Below are 18,509 nucleotides of genomic sequence, written 5' to 3'. Positions count from 1 at the left end.
GTTATGAACATTTAAAGGATTAAATTTAATTTTGATATCTTATAAATCTTTCGATGATAGACTAAAGATTGTTGGTTACGTAATACAAATTTTAGTTTTCCATTTATCTTATTATTTATTCAAAGTTTTTGTTATGCATGTTGTATTTTTTTTCTTTGTATTTAGATATTAAATTTGTTATTGTCTAATCACAAATGTACATTGAAAACAAACCAGATAAATCAAAGAACCAACCAAATAATCATCGTGCATTCCCTAACATACAAATGTATTATAAGTCTTAAGGAGTAACGAAGAAATATACAAGAATTCATGCACTAAGTAAAGCCTTAACTCCATCAGTATGCTCAAGTATGTCCCTCTATGAGAATTCATTCACTTCAATATACAATTACTCTGCATAGTTCCTCTGTTTTTCAGAATCAGTACTCTGCTTGGTGTCAAGGAGTTCTCTAAACGACATTCATCTCTTGTCTCTCTTAAGGTAAATTTTAACAGAAATGATAGTAACAGATGAATTTCATATGGGATTTTAGGACTTTGAAGAACTCAACTCTAGGTACATCCTTGCTATAGACAAGTTATTGTCAATTAGTTTCCTTTTTTTAAGATTATCTATGAAAATAGACGTTCTGGTGTAGGTTAGTATTGTTGTTCCCCTATGCAATGTTAGACATTAAAATTTGTTCTTGGTAAAGAAAATTAGCTTTGCAGTTGAACGTGATTTCAAATAATGATATATTATTCAATCCAATAGAAAATATTCAATCCAGTCTTAAGCGAAAATGGATATAAAAAATTCAGTTGAGATCTAAAGTAGCATCGATTGAAGATCTTGCCGGTCTTTCAGTATTGATTTCTGCAATTTGGAAGGTCTAGGGAGAGAGGGTGGCTTGGGATTAGATTGGTGTGGCATTCAGGCCACATACTAAAGAACTCGGTAATTTTTTGGATGGAGATTTTGTATAGACTTCCGACAAGGAGTCGGCTTGTGACGTTTGGTTTAGACATCGACGGCATTTGTATACTGTGTTTGAACAAGCTTGAGACCAGTGATCACCTGTTTTTCAAGTGTGCGTACTATACATAGGTTTGGGGCAATATTTTGCAGGCTTATAACTTGGCAAGAGGCCGGTTATGGGATGGGACTAGGAGTTTGGTTGGGCGTACGATAATTTTAGAGGGAAATCGTTGATGTCCATGTTCTGCTTGGTATGGAAAATATTCATTACTCTAATATGGAAGGAAAGAAACCAGCGACCTTTCTAGAGGTGTACGATCTAGAGGCAAAGTTGGTGAGCCACTTGTGAGGCTGACGGTTAAGACTGAATATTTATTGTTTTGTTTTGGATATTTAGTTCATTGGATGTATTGGTTCTTTTTAATATAGAACTCTTCACTTATAAAAAAAACGATTATCTGCCCTTGGAAATGAATAAGGTTTAGGGGATGAAATTTGGGATTTCTTGTAAAATCTTTTGTAAACAAGTAATTGTAGAACTTTACCCCCGAAGGGAACCCTTCCAGAAATTCTGGAAGGCCAGGGCAGGGCCCAAGCCTAGGAGGAGGTTTGGAAATGGTTTTCAACTAGTAATAAACGCGCCTCGGTTAATACTTCACTGACTGAGTCATTGCTCCAAGTGCAAAGATGTTTTTAATCAACTTGTTAGCTCCATTTCAATTATGTTCAGATCTTTAATAGCGGATTGCCAATGATGTTCAAAAGTTTCACATTTCAATTACTAACAAGGAAAAAAAAAAACCAATCTCAAGACTACAAATATTTTTATGAGCAACAGAATCCTCGTGTACTGAAATGCCAAGGGGCATGAGTATTCATTCACTTAAAGACAATAAAGTGCACACAACTTACTTCTGACACAAACCAGAGGATAACCAGCAAATTACTACTGTAGCTTCATTATCCCGGGAAAAGAAGGGAGAATTGCTATAAGAGCATCACCATATCCGACGGAGTCTGTCGTATTAAGCAAAGAATGTTAGAATAACTGATGACGCAGCACTGTAAAATGCCACAGGTTGAAATATATTGAAAGATGGCAAAGACATACCGCCGTCCTCCCTTAGAATTTTTATAACCTCCCCAGATGCATCAGACTGTAAGAGAATGACCAGATAAGTAACAAATAATTATAGTTTTTATGACCTATCATTTCTAAGTTATAATTATTTTACAGCCCCATATACACTTGAGCATACAAGAAACGTTAGCATAAAGACAAGTTGTTTAATCGGAATTGAGATTTATACCTCGATCGGAATTTCACCACCTAGTTGTTCGATGTAGCAAAGCACCTGGCCTTCCTTTACTATTTGCTTCTGTTGAATAAACAAAAGCACAATTCCGATTTTAAGAGTACAAAGGAACCAATGGGACACACCAGACTATGATGGCTTCCAAAACAATGGTTTCATGAATGTTTTGTCTATTGAAGATACTTTGAAAAACAAGGAATAAACAAATTCTATTTACCTCCTTACACGACGGTGGTGTACGCTTCCCCTTTATGGTTCGTGATCTCCTGAAGAAACCGACCTGCACAATTTATCTTCTTAGTTCTATGAGTTCAAAGAAAGGGAAAAATCTAAATTTTTGGATTCTCACCATTGGAGACTGAAGAATCACCAAGCCTTCATCTGCAGCTTTATCAAGGAACGATTCGATTCTCCCCGAAGAAGATAGTGGTTTGGTGATAGCTAAAGAAGTTGAAATAGGTCCATTTGACACAGGTGCTTCGACATTTTTATTGGTACTGACAGTGACAGGAGGAGAATTTGCAATCGCAGGCGGAGGTTCGCTTTTTCCAGCTAAGTCCCTCACAAGGTATAGCCGAAATCCACCAAGCTAAAAACGAGACAGAAGAAAGATTAACAATTTGGTAATATATAAATTCCAACATCTGTAACTGCTTCGATTCAAAGCAAAACAATTCAAGTGAAAAATCCATTCACATTCGTCAAGCTATTTATGGCACAATAACAAAATCTACTTACTTTCAGTTCAAACTCTGCAACGGAAATCGTATCGCATACAGTTCTGACCAGAGATTCCACCTGCAGTTAGATACTGTAAACTACAAACTTCTAAAATATAAGCTCGATGTAGAATTTTTCGTTCATTTATAGAAGACATTCCAAATCATGAAATATTAACATATTCAAAATCTACCAGTCAAAACATTTTTAATTTAAAGGTGAAAAAAGGATACAAATAATGATTTTGCATAACATACATTGCTTTCATTAATGATTTAAACGAACAATTACAAACTCACCCCAGATGAATTTGGAATAAGCTGGCTAGTCAAACCAGACGTTTTAGTCTCTTCAGAGTCATCTGCTAAATTTGTAGTAGCTGCAAGACGGAAACCAAAAGGGTGTAAATATAAGCTAAGTAATAACAGAAACGAATATGATTCTCACCCTAATATCCGACTTTTAAGTATTATATATAGAATGACAAATGAAGAAAGAAATGTCACAAAATCTGACACTTTCAACAAATCATTGTCGTTTATAGAACTCAAAAGAAAAAACAGAGATGATGGAGAAAATTCAAAATATTAAAAAAGTAAACAGTTGAATCAGTAGGTACTTCTCTGAGTGGACAACAGAATCACAAAGAGAGATGAAATCAACGTTATCAACTTGCACCATAGAAACGATCATATTGTCCTCTAGAGTAAACAAACTAAAAGCTACTTTTCTATTTATAAAAAGTTGCATTAGTAGTGTGTATATTTGTTTTGTTGTACGTACGTATATGTACTAAATAATCACCAAAGGCCTTTACGGAAATATTAGTCTGTGATGCTACCCAAGGGGTAAAATTCTGCTAAATCAAGAAATGTGTAAGGGAGCATAGTATACATGTCCTCATGCGACCGCCACAATGTGAAATGTATTTCTTTAAGAACAGGAAGAACTATTAGTGAGAGCATAATAGATTACTGTCTCGGCTCTCTGTATCACCATACCTTTCTGCACGGTGAATAAAGTAGATCAAATCGGGATTTACCACTTGACATAAATATGTATTAAGAGAACTTGGCTACTATAGTTCACCGGGAATAAAAATAAAATAAAAACGGTGGCCTATATTAGCAGAAATTACTCACCCTGGGTTCCCAAAGTTGGACCACAACCTATGCTGAATGCCTTCTCTGAGCGTCTAACCAGGGAAGCATACCGAATTGGTCTTTGCCTTAGCCAAATTCTATCATTCTTCAGATTTGAATTATCAACTCTTGCTTTCTCAAAACACAACTTTGGAACTCTAATATTTGGAGCTCCTATGCTACCTGAAATACGAGCAAGTTGCAATGACTAAAGTGCAGACATACATATATGAAAGTTTCTCAAGTAACGATAAAATGATTAAATGCTAAAAAAATCTTTATTGGTTTTGCGGAAAGACTGTCAGAGAAGTCATGTCAGATTAACAATGGGTCCAAATTCCATAAACGATTTCTGGGTTTTAAAGTTATGAATGTACAAGCATTTCTCAGGTCTAATTAAAGTCTTTAAACACAACGCAAAGAATACAAGGCCTGCATTGGCAATTTCACAGCTTTATCAGTCTATAATGTATTGGCATAAACAGAAACTATCGAACATGTTGGGTTCTCCCTGCATGGATTGTGCATGTCCTAATCAAAGTATGAATCAACTTCTATTGCCTGCAAAGGTGGAAGGTACTAACTCAAGTATTGCAATGGTGCATGCATCACAAGATGCATGTCATCCAACGGCGCCCAAGAGACATGAACCATTAGACAAATTTGAATCTTTACATTTACCGCAAACGTGCAGACTTGACAGAAAATGGTGGGTAAAGTAGCTTTTTATAACTGTCAAACATTATGCATTCGAACATAATAATGATCGACCTTCTTCACTACAACAGAAAGTCACTTAACATGTGGAGTTTATAATAGAGGAAAAAGCAAAAGAAAAAAACAAGTGGAAACAGACACTTCAGTCTATTCACATAAAACCTAGACATGCAACTTATGTTTGATAAATTTAATAACAAAATACATTTTATGTCATTGATATTTAAAGAATCAGAAAGTATGAATGTATATCTCTGTGTATTACAAGAACGAAGTAGAAGCATTATAGATTACATACCAAGCAAAAGCACAAGCAAAATCATATGTTTCAAAACTTTCAAGACAAAACCTCAAGAAGGCAACTTTGTTTCCAGAAAATCATGAATTAACAGTATTTTATAAACTAAACAAGAGCAAAGTGAATCATTTCCAAAGCAGAATTATATAAGGCAAATAGCACAACAAGTAAACAATTTTACCACAATGCTTATAATTCAAGTAAAAAATTCCAATTCCAAACAATCCCCAGTCTTTCGAAAAAAAACAAATAAATAACAAATTTCATTTCCTCTATAAACAAAAGCAAATTCAAAAACCAACACACAAAAGAAGAGTAAAAAAAATGAAATCTTAACTCCTCCAAAACTTCAAAAACAACCAAAACCTAATTGAAATCCCCTAAAAAATCATATAGAAAGATTCTGAGTGAGATACTTACATGTGGCCATCGAAAAAGCAGCCAATTTCTTCTTTTCTCTTTATTTTCCAAGGGACCAAATGTAAGAACTTTGAAGAACAAAAAAACCCAGGAAAAAAAAAAGATGAAAACGAAAGGCAATGAGAAAAAGTGTCGGTGAACTAAAATGTAGAGTCAAACGTTAATCCCCACCATGAAGGAAATTTCAGCAACACATTTACTGTGTAGCCAAAATAAAACAGCACTGACCACTCAGCCAAACGCAAGTGAATAAGGCCAATTGGCCAAGTACAGTATTACCTCAACTGGAATTTTTTATTTTTTTTCCAATTTCTGTTGAACTTGCAAGTTTAGATATTTCTTTTCCTGAAATACAATGCTATATATAACAAAAATAAGAGAACATCAATTTAGTTAAAAAATATTAAAATAATAATTAATATTGCTATTAATATATCTTTGTTTGTGTGAGATTAATACATTTTGTGTGATCATCCAAGTTCGATTTTACTTGAGATAAATAGACCATAATTTTATCTTAATTCATCTATATTTATAAATAGCTAATCGAAATTCATTTTCAGTTCGTTCATATTTATTTTATTTTTAATTTAATAAATTTGTGTAGTTTTACTTTATTATAGATGTACATTTTAATATATTTTTAATGTGGGTAAAGAATGTAAATGGTATCTCATATTATAGGATATTATTTTATTAAATTTATTGAATATTAAAAATTATAAAATAGTTTTTTGATTATGGAATATTGTTTTGTTGAGTTTCTCAACTTTTAAAAGTTACAAGATGGTCACCCAACTATTCATTATAATCTAGACTCGTCTTTTTCGTTAAAAAATTGATAGCTTGTTTAAGTTGGATGTTAACATGGTGAATGGAATATTATAGTCATTTGAGATTTTGGGATCAAATTTTATCATATTACAGTCAACAAGTTAACGTTCAGCTCAGAATATCGCTCAGAATATCGTTTATTTTTTAATGAAAAATAACGAGTTTGGAATATAATGAATAGTCGAGTGATAATTTTATAACTTTTGAAAGTTGAGAGACTCAATAAAACAATACTCTATAATTAAAAGATCATTTTATAATTTTTAATAATCAAAGAACTTAATAAAACAATATACTATAGTCGGACAATTTGTTTTCTTTACCCTTTTTAATGTTTACATTTTAGGATTATAAACTTAGAAAACGAATAGAGTTTTTTTTATATTTTAGTATTATAAACTTAGAAAATGAATAGAGTTTGTTTATAGTTTAGTATTATAAACTTATAAAATGAATAGACTCTAAACTTTGAATGTTTGAGTTAGGGATGATAGACTGGTAAAATTTTATGGATTTCATATTGTACTCACTCTAATTAGGATGGTGCGGATATAAAAAGTCATATCGGTCGTGAATAGTGGGTATGTGATGGGTTTGAGATCTTACCCGCCCGTATCCGCTCGTCTCACATCCACCCGTCCCGTATCAGCTCGGCCACTAATTACCTACCATATAAATTTTAGATTATTATGAATTTAGATATAATTTTAGATAATATTCTGTAAATCTTAACACTTTATAAGACATGATTTGTAATTTAACCAAATATTAAAGTATAACATTTTTAGAGTTGAAGATGTCGCTTATATAATCTGTGAGGTTGTTGATAGACGGGTATGGACGGATACAAGTAGGTACGAGATGGGTGGTGGGTAATCAATTGAGTAGTGGGTGTGGGAGTGAATTTGAGAATATATCCGCATAGGCGGGTGTGGAGTTAAAAATTTTACCCATCGTGTGTAGTGAGTAAGTGGTTGATATAAAAATATTATGTGAGTATGGAAATAAGGGAAGCCATATCTACACCCGCCCCATCTGTTTCCATCCTTAGTTGGGAACCCATATTTTAAATAAATTTAATATTTTATCAAGTACAATTAAGATTAAATTAATAGAATAAATAAATAATAAAAATTAAATATGTAATTATATAATTTTTTAACTTTCATATCGTTAACGGTTTTAGGCTTGATTGGATAACATTTTAATGATTAAGTGGCCTAATTGAAAGGAAGTTTTAGTTTGATGGTCAAAATAGAATGATCCAGTATTTAGTTACTATTTGAGTAGTTTACCCCTCTCCTCATAAGACGGCGCACTACTATAAAATAGCCTCTCTGACTCTCTGTCTCTTGCTTTTCTACCCTAATTAATTTTGATTTTCTTTTCCGTCAAAAATCTCCCACGGTCCCATCATAACCAGTTCCCAGATATCCCAGTTAAGTTTGAATTCTTGTCTTCGGTTGGGGTTTAAGCTTGTTCACAATTTATTATCTCTTAAGTTGGATATGATCATTATCTTTTAGGGATTCAAAGAGGGCTGTTTTGTTTTGAGGCATTGAAGAAACAAAAACCAAAAATCAGATTTTAAAAAATTGTAACAACCTGAAAATTTTGAAGAAAAAAAATTTATAAATTAAGTAAATTGAATATATTTTAGGATTAAATTGGAAGTTTTCAAAACTTGTGACCATTTTAGAAGTTGAAAGAAATTCAGGGACCAAACTCTAAATTCCTCCAAAAAGTGTCGACAGCTTTTAAACATAAATATGTGCAATGTGTTTTCTGGTTTCATACCTGAAACAATTGCAAAACTTTACTCTTCCGCACCCCTCCTTGCAAGCCCGATTCCGACGTCTTCCGACCTCCAATCGTAAAATTGAAATCACCGTCGTGTTCATTTTCGACCCGTGATCAAAACCCAGTAAACTAATTATAGCGAAACGCTGCTAAACGATATGAATTTCGAGTCAAAGTCTCGACGTTTTTTTAGCACCACCGTCGAGAAAATCTTAAATTCATCTCCGATCGTTGATCGGTTTTTGACACCTCCCGCACCATCGTGTTCCTTGTGTCGTTTCGAGTCTGACGGTGTCCTTCCTGTCTCCGTAGGCGGCAGCGCGTGAGGGAGGTGGAGCGGTCAAAGATTAGTCCAAATTGAAATCGAGCTTTCCACCGTTCAAAAATTTGAACTGAGGTTGGTAAGTGACTCAAAATCGCTTAAAATAATTTTTGCATGAATTTTTAGACACCGGAAGAGGTCTCACCCCCTACGCGCCGCCCCTGCGCGTGGAGAATGATGCGAACGGTTGGGTGATGTTGTGACCGGCTTGACCGGTCCAAACCGGTCTGAACCGGGTTGACTGGTATGACCTGACTAGACCCATTGACCAACCCGATCCGTTGACCCGACCCGACCCAGTGACATTTTAGGAATTATTTTGAAAAATGTGACATTGGGAATTATTTTGAAAAATGTGACATTTTAGGAATTTTTTAAAACAGTGACATTCTGGTAATTATTTTTAAAATGATGACATTTTGGGAATTATTTGTAAAATGGTGATATTTTGGTAATTATTTTTAATAAATGTGATATTTTTGTAATTTTCGAATAGGACTATTGAATCCCTTTTCCCATAACTTTGACTGACTTTAAACGGCCATTAAACGACATTTGATTTTTGTTCGAGTATACTTATTCTGACATTTTTCGACGTGTTGAATCCGTTTCCGAAGTCCGTTTGTCCAAATTCAAACCCTAAGGCCTCCAAATCATCAGTCAAACCCGTTGACATTGATTTTGACCAAGAATTTGAATTTTCGAAAAGTCATATTTTATGTTGTTCGACGCCCTAATTCCGATTCCGCACTCCGTTTGATCAAATTCAGAGCCGAAAGCTTTCAAATTGATAGTCAAATCCGACAAATCCGAAAAATGCTTATGTACTAAAGAGTTTAAGCTTTGAATGGTTGAGTAAGACTTGAGACTGATAAATTATTAATGTTTGAAGGTACAAGCGACTCTCCTGACCGTTCGACAGCTCGACCTACCTCTTCTAGATCAGTTAAGTCGCGTGTGTCAGTATTCACCCGTAAGACCCGTAAATTTTATGATTTCAGAAATTAATTTTGTTACCCATTAGTAATATAGTGTTATTATAGATTAGGTTCGAAAACAGTAGCAGAGCGTGGCGAGGCCAGCAATCACTAGATCTACTATTTGAACCTATTATCGAGGTGTGTTCCCTGTGTACTATTTGATTGTTTTATATGTTTTGAAATATGGTACATTGAAAGCTATAGTTTAATGTTTTATTAATCCACCTATTTACTGGTGATGGTTTATGGAATATGACTGATATATGATTGGTTTTCATTGGTATATGATAATATTGATTATGAAATTATGGAAATTATGCTTACTGCATAAATAGTATTTTTGAAATACTGATTTTGGGTTGGATTGCATTACGGAGGTACAGCTTTGATCACGCTAGTAAACCTTATGGACCTAATGTGACTCTTGGGTAGGCCCACGAGCCTCAAGATGCTTCATTAGGTTGGTTCCCTTTGTTGTGTGCTTAGGGTAAGCCCTACGGATTTACGGACTTAAGGATACAGACCTCAAAGCCTGTCTTTAGGTTGACTTCCTTTCTGCTGTGTGCTTAAGGTAAGCCCTATGGACGCAGTTCTGGGGAATTGTGGATGGTGTACAGGAGAAGGGTTTTAAATTACGAGTTTCAAAAGTTAAACTTCATTATGATTTGATGATGAATTTCTGAACTATTACTCAATTACTGTACCTACTATGATTTTATTTTACTATTGGGACACACTGAACCTAGCTCACTTTTCGAAAATATTTTCCCCTTTCAGATACTGTTGGTTAGATACTCAGATCAAGCACTTGGAGGATCAACATATCTCTTGAAGTATATCGTATTGTAATGTTTTATCTTTTAAATTGACTCTATTATGGTAACATGAGCCTTATTTTAAAAGTATTGAATTTTATAATGAGTACTCTTTTTGCTAATTTATATTGGTTTATTGTAATTTGGATTTTTAAAGACATGTTTTAATTAAATTGTTATTTCTCTCATAATTATGAGTTGTTTTTTTATAGTATAATTTATTATAATTTCATAAATGTCATTTATAAATATGATTTTTCGTTGATAGAATAACGGTTTCGAAAAAATGTCTTTAAGAATCATGAATGTGATCTACTAGACTTAGTCGAAACGCATAGACCGGGTCTAGGGTTAAAAAATGGCCACTAATAATCTTAAGTTCCGAAAGGAATGCCAAAGGATCGCTCTAAGAATCCACCGGGATTTGGATTCCGATCAGCCAAGGAAGCTGAGCTGTGGGATGATGCACGGTGGCCCATCTGTATCGAAAATCCGCATAATGCTGTACTTTTACGGTGTTCTTCCTCCGAGAACAGTTGTCGTCCCTTCATGTGCAACACAAGTAATCGTTATTCTAATTGTTTTGAACAGTACTTCAAGTTATCATCAACGTCATCTCTTTCTGCAGCCATGTTACCGAAAATTCCTTCGGCGGAGATGAACTCTACTTCTTCTCGTGGTCGGAGTTGTCGATCGCCGATGCTTCTTTGCCCTCTCTGTCGAGGAGAGGAGAGGTTTATGGTTGGACGGTCGTGGAACCAGCACGACGAATCATTAATAACAAAGTCGGGAGTTGTTCTTCTCAGACATGTGATTTCATGGGGAGTTACAGGGAACCCAGGAACCATGCTAGATCCGATCAGCCTAATGTCGGGCCGACGGAAGTGGAATCGGAACGTCGGCGTGATTGGATTAGGTTTGAGGCCGAAAGGGATTATGAAGATGCTGTTATCCAACTAGATTCGGAATTAGAGGGTGAAAGTCATGAAGGAAGCCCTTCGGATGATGATGAATTTCTTTTTTATCTTGCAATCAGCCTTCTTGAAGACAGTCGCTGACAGTGATTTCGAGATGCTTAGGTTGGGATCAGGATGGAGTCATCCACTTATAGAGAGTAATGATTTCGATGGTTAAGACCGAGATCGAGGTTTTGAAATCTTTGTTCTACCAAGACCGGCAACACCTTTAACTCCACTAGCAAGACCGTCTAGGAGAAAAGTGGCACCGCAAGTGAAGAGAAACTTCGACGTCGAAACTACTTTCCCGGAACTCTTTCCGTCCGTCGACTGGACCGCCACAACATCTTGTGCAACCTTGCCAATGGTGCCGACGTTTTTAAAGCTGTTGGATGGGAGGAGACTACAAATATTATTGTTGCAGCCAGGCTTGGGGCCATCGGAGCAACTTCCACAAGCCTTGGACCTTGCCAAGTTGCATTGAGCCGAGTTACAACGGGCGGACTTGTAGGTAGAGGAGACATAGTTTTGGTCACAATCGACCCACAGCGATTCAGCACCGAGATCAAGAGACAACTTGATGGGCACCAATGGGGTTCTTTGCTTGATTTGAGTGACATATTGGGTTGTCGAAGCATCTTTTGTGAGAGGAAGGACTAATGCTTTAGGCCTAAAGGAAGCTTGGATTGAAGGAGAGACCGTGAAGAACAAGAGAGAAGCCGAGAAAAGAAGGAAGTTACTGGAGACGGCCATTGTAGAGAACAAAGAAAGTTGTGCAGAGGTGGTGAAAGAAGATGTCTATTTATAGTTGCAAGACGAGCAATGTCAGTGGCTGGTGGCAAATCTAGCACGTTTTATCCAAGATGGCGAAATTTGACCATGGACTCTGCTTTTATCATATACATTCCCTTATCTCCAGAAATAAAAGTTGCAAATTAAATATATTTAAGCATAGAAAAAGATCATGAATTATTGAGCATCAATTTTATAAAATCGTCAGATTTCTCATTATACCGCTAGTTTGCATCAACTTCCGGAATGGAATTTGTCTGCCCCTTTATGTCACCTTATTTACACATTTTATAAAAACTGAAGACTAAATTTATTTATTTTTTTAAAATTAATTTTAAATTTATATAATAAGTAAACATTTAACTCAAATTTATTTATTCTCTCATATACTCTCAAATTATGAATTCTATACTCATTAAAAATATTTCATTTTCTTTCTCTATAGTTCTTCTCCCCCATCCCTCAAAGTTTGACTTAGATTAAATTTAGAATTTATCAAAAGAAAAAACGAAAAAAAAATTGATATCAATATCATCCCTAATTGTTCTTAATTATTCACTTCTGAAATTAGTAAGGATTAAACTATTCTTCGTTTTTAAAAGGGATTAATTTTTTCAATTTTAAAATTGAGAGAAACCTTTACTTTTTAATATTTGCGCCTGATTTATTGGATTTTTAATATTAAATTGCACACATTAACATTTTAATCAATTTAAAATCTCTACTTAATACTAAAATATTTCATAAATTGAAATTATACAAATGAAAATTCAATTAGTAGTTGTGGTTTAATATAATATAATTAAATTTATATAAATAAGAAGTAATTAAAGCAATTAATATTGACAAACGTAACAAAGTTTAATTGAAGGGACACTATGGCATATTACTTTTATTCGCAATATATATATTGCTTTTTCCCCCTTATAAAATGAGTAAGTATGTATAACGGATATTATTTTTTCGTTTTAGCTTAACAAAATATAAATATATAATTGAGTAGAGTCATACATTAACAAATGTAAAATTATAATTTGCTTTCAAATGTGTAAAGTTAAAAATAAAAAAGTTATAAATATTAATTTTTACGGTTGTTTTGAAATCACCTTTTCTACCATAATTTTTTTTTAATTTTTTATTTGTTTAACATGAATTTTACGATCAAAACAAATTTTTTAACAAAAAAAATACGTTTAAAAAACCACACTAATCGGAGCCTTAGATCCTTTTATCTTTCGAACGTACCAAACGCTTGTGTATATTTCGAAGTTCCTACCCAAAGAAATTTTATCAGGTAAAATACATAATAATCAATGATGTTTAAGTAAATTTTTATTTTTCTCACTTAAGTTTAAAAAGTAACAAATAAATCATCAATATTATCAATTTATAATAAAATAATTATTCACTATCAACACTCGTTACTAAAGATAAAAGAATATTTATGTAACACGTTAAACTTGCTAATTAGCATCGTTTGACTCCTCAAAACTAGTTTTGCCCTACATTTAAAAAAATTAAAGAAAAAAAAAGTTCTCTTCTTCTCCGTTGTCTTCTTTTTTTTTCTCTCTATTTAAAAACCAGGGCAATACTCTACGACTCTCAAACTTTGTTCTATAAAGACTTGTTTGGCCAGCGATCTTCAACAAAAAGGAACCTGTTCGTCTCCACCTTGCGACTCAAAAAGAAGATTTTGAGGCTTCAAATCTCGTAGACGCCTCTATTGTGGCAGTAATCAACTACTTTAATAAGACGATGTAAATAAATTCTAGCTTCATCCTCTTTTAGTCTCCCGCTTTTGTCAATTTTGTCGAAAAACTCGCCTTCATCAACTTTTTAATGACATTGGGATGCTTGATAAGCTCCATTGTTGATATTTCTCTTTTTATATGTTCGCCCATTTGATTAAGGAGAACTTGGTCGCGGTCGAGGATTTTAATGGTGACCAGGTGATGACTCAAAAAACATAGTCCCCATATTTCTCTAATTAAAACAAGGATTCATTTATAAATTATTACTGAATTTGCAGGTATCAACACCAGGGTTTTAAATAGTATTCGCGGTTACGTTTATCACGGTTACAGACATAACAGATGTTATTGCGGGTATTGTGGTCGTGATTTTTTTAAATGACGCATAACTTACCTTAAAATGACTAAATTAAATATAATTAAAATAAAATTATAAAATTTAAATTGCATAAATTTATATTATTGAAATTAAGACTAAACTAAATAAAAATTAAAGTTTACATTTTAAACTATGGATTAAATTATAAAGTGGGAGGGATCTCAAATTAATAAATCATTTAAAATTTTATTTTAAAAATTATTAAAAAAAGAAATAAATCACCCCTCCCCTTCTCCGACCTTTTTGTTGGGAAATAAACAGAGTACGAGTAATTTTCCTATAACCAGATTAGTGAGAATGCGAAATAAAAGCGGAAAAATAATACCCAAAATTGATAACGGAGTTCAACCAATTTTGCTTACGTCTCCGGACTGCTGCAGATCTTTTACTAAGAGAGAAAAATTACAGGTGTTTACAAAACACTCACTACTCACAAGAAAACTCTCTAGTATTGGGAGAAAGAAAATGATTTTGGGATGGTTTTGAAGCTAAATGAGCTAGGGTATTTATAGTTGAATATTAAGGACTTAATCTTGTAAATACCCTAAAGTCTAGGGATTAATTGTGATTATCCCATTATCATTTTTCAACAAACATCTACCAAACTTTGAAAAATTATTTTTCAAAGAAACATTTACCAAACTTTGAAAACCATTTTCAAAAAATCATTTACCAAACTTTGAAAATCATTTTTTCAAAGTTGGTTGCCAAACTTTGAACTTAACTTTTAACAATACTTTCAAAAATCTCCCACTTGAAGACTGATTTTAATCTGTCTTCACACCTCGATCAATGCAACAGCATTTCTGGTCCTGTTATTCTAGAATGCCAACTGAAGTTGAACACAACTTCAGTTTGTCAATGGTCATTGTCTTTGTCAACATGTCTGCCAGATTTTGAGCTCCACTAATCTTTTCAAGCTTCAAAATCCCATCTTCCAGAAGAGACCGGATAAAATGATATCTCAACTGTATGTGCTTTGTCCTGTAATAAAAAGATGGATTCTTTGCTAGATGAATAGCACTTTGACTGTCGCAATACAAGACATTGTTTTCTTGTTTCTTGCGTAACTCTTCCAAGAAACTTTGGAGCCAAACCATATCCTTGTTGGTTTCCGTAACAGCGATATATTCTGCTTCAGTTGTGAAGAGAGAAACTATCTTCTGTAGTTGAGAAACCCAACTTACTGCAATACCTCCTAGATAATAGACATACCCTGTAGTGCTCCTTCTGATGTCAACATTTCCAGCTAAGTCAGCATCTACATAGCCTGTCAGTATCGTATCTCCACCTTTGAAACAAAGTGCTTTGTTTGTAGTACCCCGCAGATATCTGAGGATCCATTTGACAGCTTCCCAGTGTATTTTGCCCGGATTATTCATGTACTTGCTAACAGCTCCCACTGCTTGAGCAATATCTGGTCTGGTACAAACCATGGCATACATCAGACTTCCAATTGCTGAGGCATATGGCACATTCACCATGTGTGCACGTTCTTCCTCCGTCTTTGGTGATTGTTCTTTGGAGAGTCTAAAATGAACACCTAAAGGTGTATTTACTTGTTTAGCATCTTGCATTTTGAACTTGGAGAGTACTTTGTTGATGTACTCAGTCTGTGATAACATCAAAGTCTCTGACTTTGTGTCTCTCTTGATCCTCATCCCAAGAATCTGCTTTGCAGCGCCCAGATCTTTCATAGCAAACTGCTTCGACAATTTTTGCTTCAAGTTTATAATCTCTTGCATGTCTGAGCCTGCAAAGAGCATGTCATCAACATACAACAATAAAATAATGAAGTTGTTGTCGAACCTCTTGATGTAGCAACAATGATCTGCTTGGCATCTGGTAAAACCACTGCTACTCATGAAGTTATTGAACTTCTTGTACCACTGTCTAGGAGCTTGTTTTAAACCATACAAGCTCTTCTTCAACCTACATACTAGGTTTTTCTTGCCTGCCTCTATGAATCCTTCTAGTTACCTCTTATAGATTTCTTCCTCCAAATCACCATGAAGGAAAGCTGTCTTTACATATAACTGCTCAAGATGTAAATTCTCTGCAGCTATAATTTTCAACACCGGTCTGATTGTAGACAATTTTACGACTGGAGAGAAAATTTCATTGTAGTCAATACCTTCTTTTTGCTGAAAGCCTTTGACAACCAATCTTGCTTTGTAGTGTTTGCTCCCATCGTGCTCTTCTTTGATCCTATAAATCCACTTGTTATGGAGTGCTTTCTTGCATGGTGGTAATTCAGCTAATTCCCACGTCTAATTTGACATAAGCGAGTCCATCTCATCTTTCATGGAAAGAAGTAGTGCACCTGTATCCTCTACCTGTATTGCTTCATCATAGCACTCTGGTTCACCATTGTCAGTCAGCAACAAGTAGTGCAAAGAAGGAAAATAACGTTGGGTTGGTTTAGGAATTCTGGAGGAGCGTCTTAGTTCTGGTGTGTCTGTTCTTCTTGAACTGCTTCAGGACTGATCTGAACATCATTTCTAGAAATCTCCTTGAACTCAGCAAATTCCTTTGTTTTAGCTTCGATATTTGAGCTACTTGATTATATGGTTGGCCTGTCTTTGTACATCATATTCTCATTGAAAATGACATCTCTGCTTCTGATGATCTTCCGGTTTTCGTAGTCCCAAAATCGGTAATCGAACTCATCACCACCATAACCAACAAAGGCACATTTGTTAGACTTAGCATCAAGTTTACTTCTTTCAACAGAGTCTATGTGTACATAAGAAATACAACCAAACACTCTTAAGTGTGAAAGGTTTATTTCTTTCTTGCTCCAAACTTCCTCCGGTATTCCACCATCCAAGGGAACTGAGGGCCCGCGGTTGATTAGGTAAGCTGCAGTGTTGATAGCTTCAGCCCATAGAAATTTGGGTAATCTGGCATGTATCCTCATTCTTTTGGCACGTTCATTCAGAGTTCTGTTCATGCACTATGCTACGCCATTCTGTTGCGGTGTCATGGGAACTATTGTCTCCATCTTGATCTCATTGTTTGCGCAGAAATCTCTGAATCTTCTATTTTTATACTCTCATCCATTGTCAGACCTCAACCACTTGACTTTCAAACCAGTCTCATTTTCCACCATGGCCTTCCATTTTCTGAAGGTATCAAAGACTTCTGATTTCTTCTTCAGAAAATAAACCCAAACCTTCCTTGTAGAATCATCGATGAAGGTGACATAATATAATGAGCCTGCAAGAAATGGAACTAGAGATGGTCCCCATACGTCAGTATGAACCAACTCTAACTTTTCTACCATGGGTGTCTTGCCAATCTTTGCAAAACTGCCTTTCTTTTGTTTACCAAAGATGCAATCCTCACATAGTCTGATATCTACACTCTTTAGATCCGACAGCTTCTCTTTTAACAAAAGTGTCTTCATCCCTTTCTCGCTCATATGGCCAAGCCTTTGGTGCCATAGGTTTGATTTTCCATCAGCATCTGCTACTGCAATGATATTCTCTAAATTTGAGGTTACATAGAGAGTACTAGTCTTCTTACCACGAGCAATGACGAGTGCTCCTTTGGTAATCTTCCATTCACAGCCTGAAAAAGTTGTGTTATATCCTTCTCCATCAAGTTGTCCTACAGAAATCAAATTTATTTTGAGGCCAGGAATATGTCTTACTCCTTTTAGCGTCCAGGTGGTCTGGTTTGGCAACTTTAATCGGATGTCTCTTTTTTCGACGATCTTCAAGGTTTCATCATCAGCTAAATGAACCTTCCCAAAATCACCACTGACATAGTTCTCCATGATTTCTCGGCATGGGGTGGAGTGGAAAGATGCTCCTGAATCCAAGATCCATGATTCAATCGGACTGTTGACGCTTAGAATCATGGCATCACCTGTATCCTCTGTCACGTTGGCAGATTCCTGTACGTCGATATTTTTCTTCGGTGCTCGACAATCTTTTTTAAAGTGACCCTTCTTGCCGCAGTTATAACAGGTAAAATTTTTCTTTCATGTTCTTGATTTTCCCCTTCTGGATTTAGATCTGTCACGATTTGAATTTCTTTATGAAGTTCTCCCTCTGGACTCCGTGTGCAAGACTGAGGAGGTTGATGCTTCACCTGATTCTCTCCGTTGAATTTCTTCGCTTAATACCAAATCCCGAACATCGTCGAATTTCAATTTACTATTTCCAACGAGTTGTTAACTGTTGTAACAGTAGCATTCCAACTATCTGGTAGAGATGATAAGAGAATTAAAGCTCGAACTTCATCATCGAATTCAATTTCCACGGAACTCAACTGGGTTGTGATTGTGTTGAGTTCATTT

General features: G+C 34.9%; 2 protein-coding genes and 1 non-coding gene across 3 annotated transcripts; all 3 read right to left on the bottom strand.

Annotated features, from left to right (window-relative positions):
- Positions 1-1,505: 1,505 nt before the first annotated feature.
- Positions 1,506-1,650, bottom strand: LOC120212621. The gene has a single exon (XR_005524721.1). It is a non-coding gene; the product is annotated as a U4 spliceosomal RNA (small nuclear RNA).
- Positions 1,651-1,716: 66 nt separating this feature from the next.
- Positions 1,717-5,839, bottom strand: LOC120212481 (biotin carboxyl carrier protein of acetyl-CoA carboxylase-like). The gene is made up of 9 exons (XM_039210767.1): positions 5,575-5,839; positions 4,140-4,322; positions 3,297-3,376; positions 3,016-3,075; positions 2,627-2,866; positions 2,495-2,557; positions 2,272-2,340; positions 2,073-2,118; positions 1,717-1,978 (listed from the first exon to the last, which is right to left on the bottom strand). Exons 1-9 carry the CDS (start codon positions 5,582-5,584, stop codon positions 1,908-1,910), a joined length of 822 nt encoding a protein of 273 aa, XP_039066698.1. The 5' UTR covers positions 5,585-5,839; the 3' UTR covers positions 1,717-1,907.
- A 5,616-nt stretch (positions 5,840-11,455) lies between these two features.
- On the bottom strand, positions 11,456-12,036 carry LOC120212390 (probable aspartic proteinase GIP2). The gene has a single exon (XM_039210715.1). The coding sequence runs from the start codon at positions 12,032-12,034 to the stop codon at positions 11,456-11,458; it is 579 nt and encodes a 192-aa protein (XP_039066646.1). The 5' UTR covers positions 12,035-12,036.
- Between the last annotated feature and the right edge of the window lie 6,473 nt (positions 12,037-18,509).

Source organism: Hibiscus syriacus, unplaced genomic scaffold (assembly GCF_006381635.1).
Source record: "Hibiscus syriacus cultivar Baekdansim isolate YM2019G1 unplaced genomic scaffold, ASM638163v2 tig00110013_pilon, whole genome shotgun sequence".
Taxonomy (NCBI): Eukaryota; Viridiplantae; Streptophyta; class Magnoliopsida; order Malvales; family Malvaceae; genus Hibiscus; species Hibiscus syriacus.
The sequence above is the reverse complement of the archived record's forward strand: the minus strand, read 5'-3'. Positions and strand labels throughout refer to the sequence as shown.

What these genes read in the sequence shown, in the direction of transcription:
- LOC120212481 (XM_039210767.1), bottom strand. An exon ending in TTATTCCAAATTCATCTGGG is followed by an intron (nt 3,076 to 3,296) that starts GTGAGTTTGTAA and finishes ATCTAACTGCAG; the next exon opens with GTGGAATCTCTGGTCAGAAC. An exon ending in CACCACCGTCGTGTAAGGAG is followed by an intron (nt 2,341 to 2,494) that starts GTAAATAGAATT and finishes TTTATTCAACAG; the next exon opens with AAGCAAATAGTAAAGGAAGG.
- LOC120212390 (XM_039210715.1), bottom strand. Translation starts at nt 12,034, where the DNA reads ATGGCCGTCTCCAGTAACTTCCTTCTTTTCTCGGCTTCTCTCTTGTTC.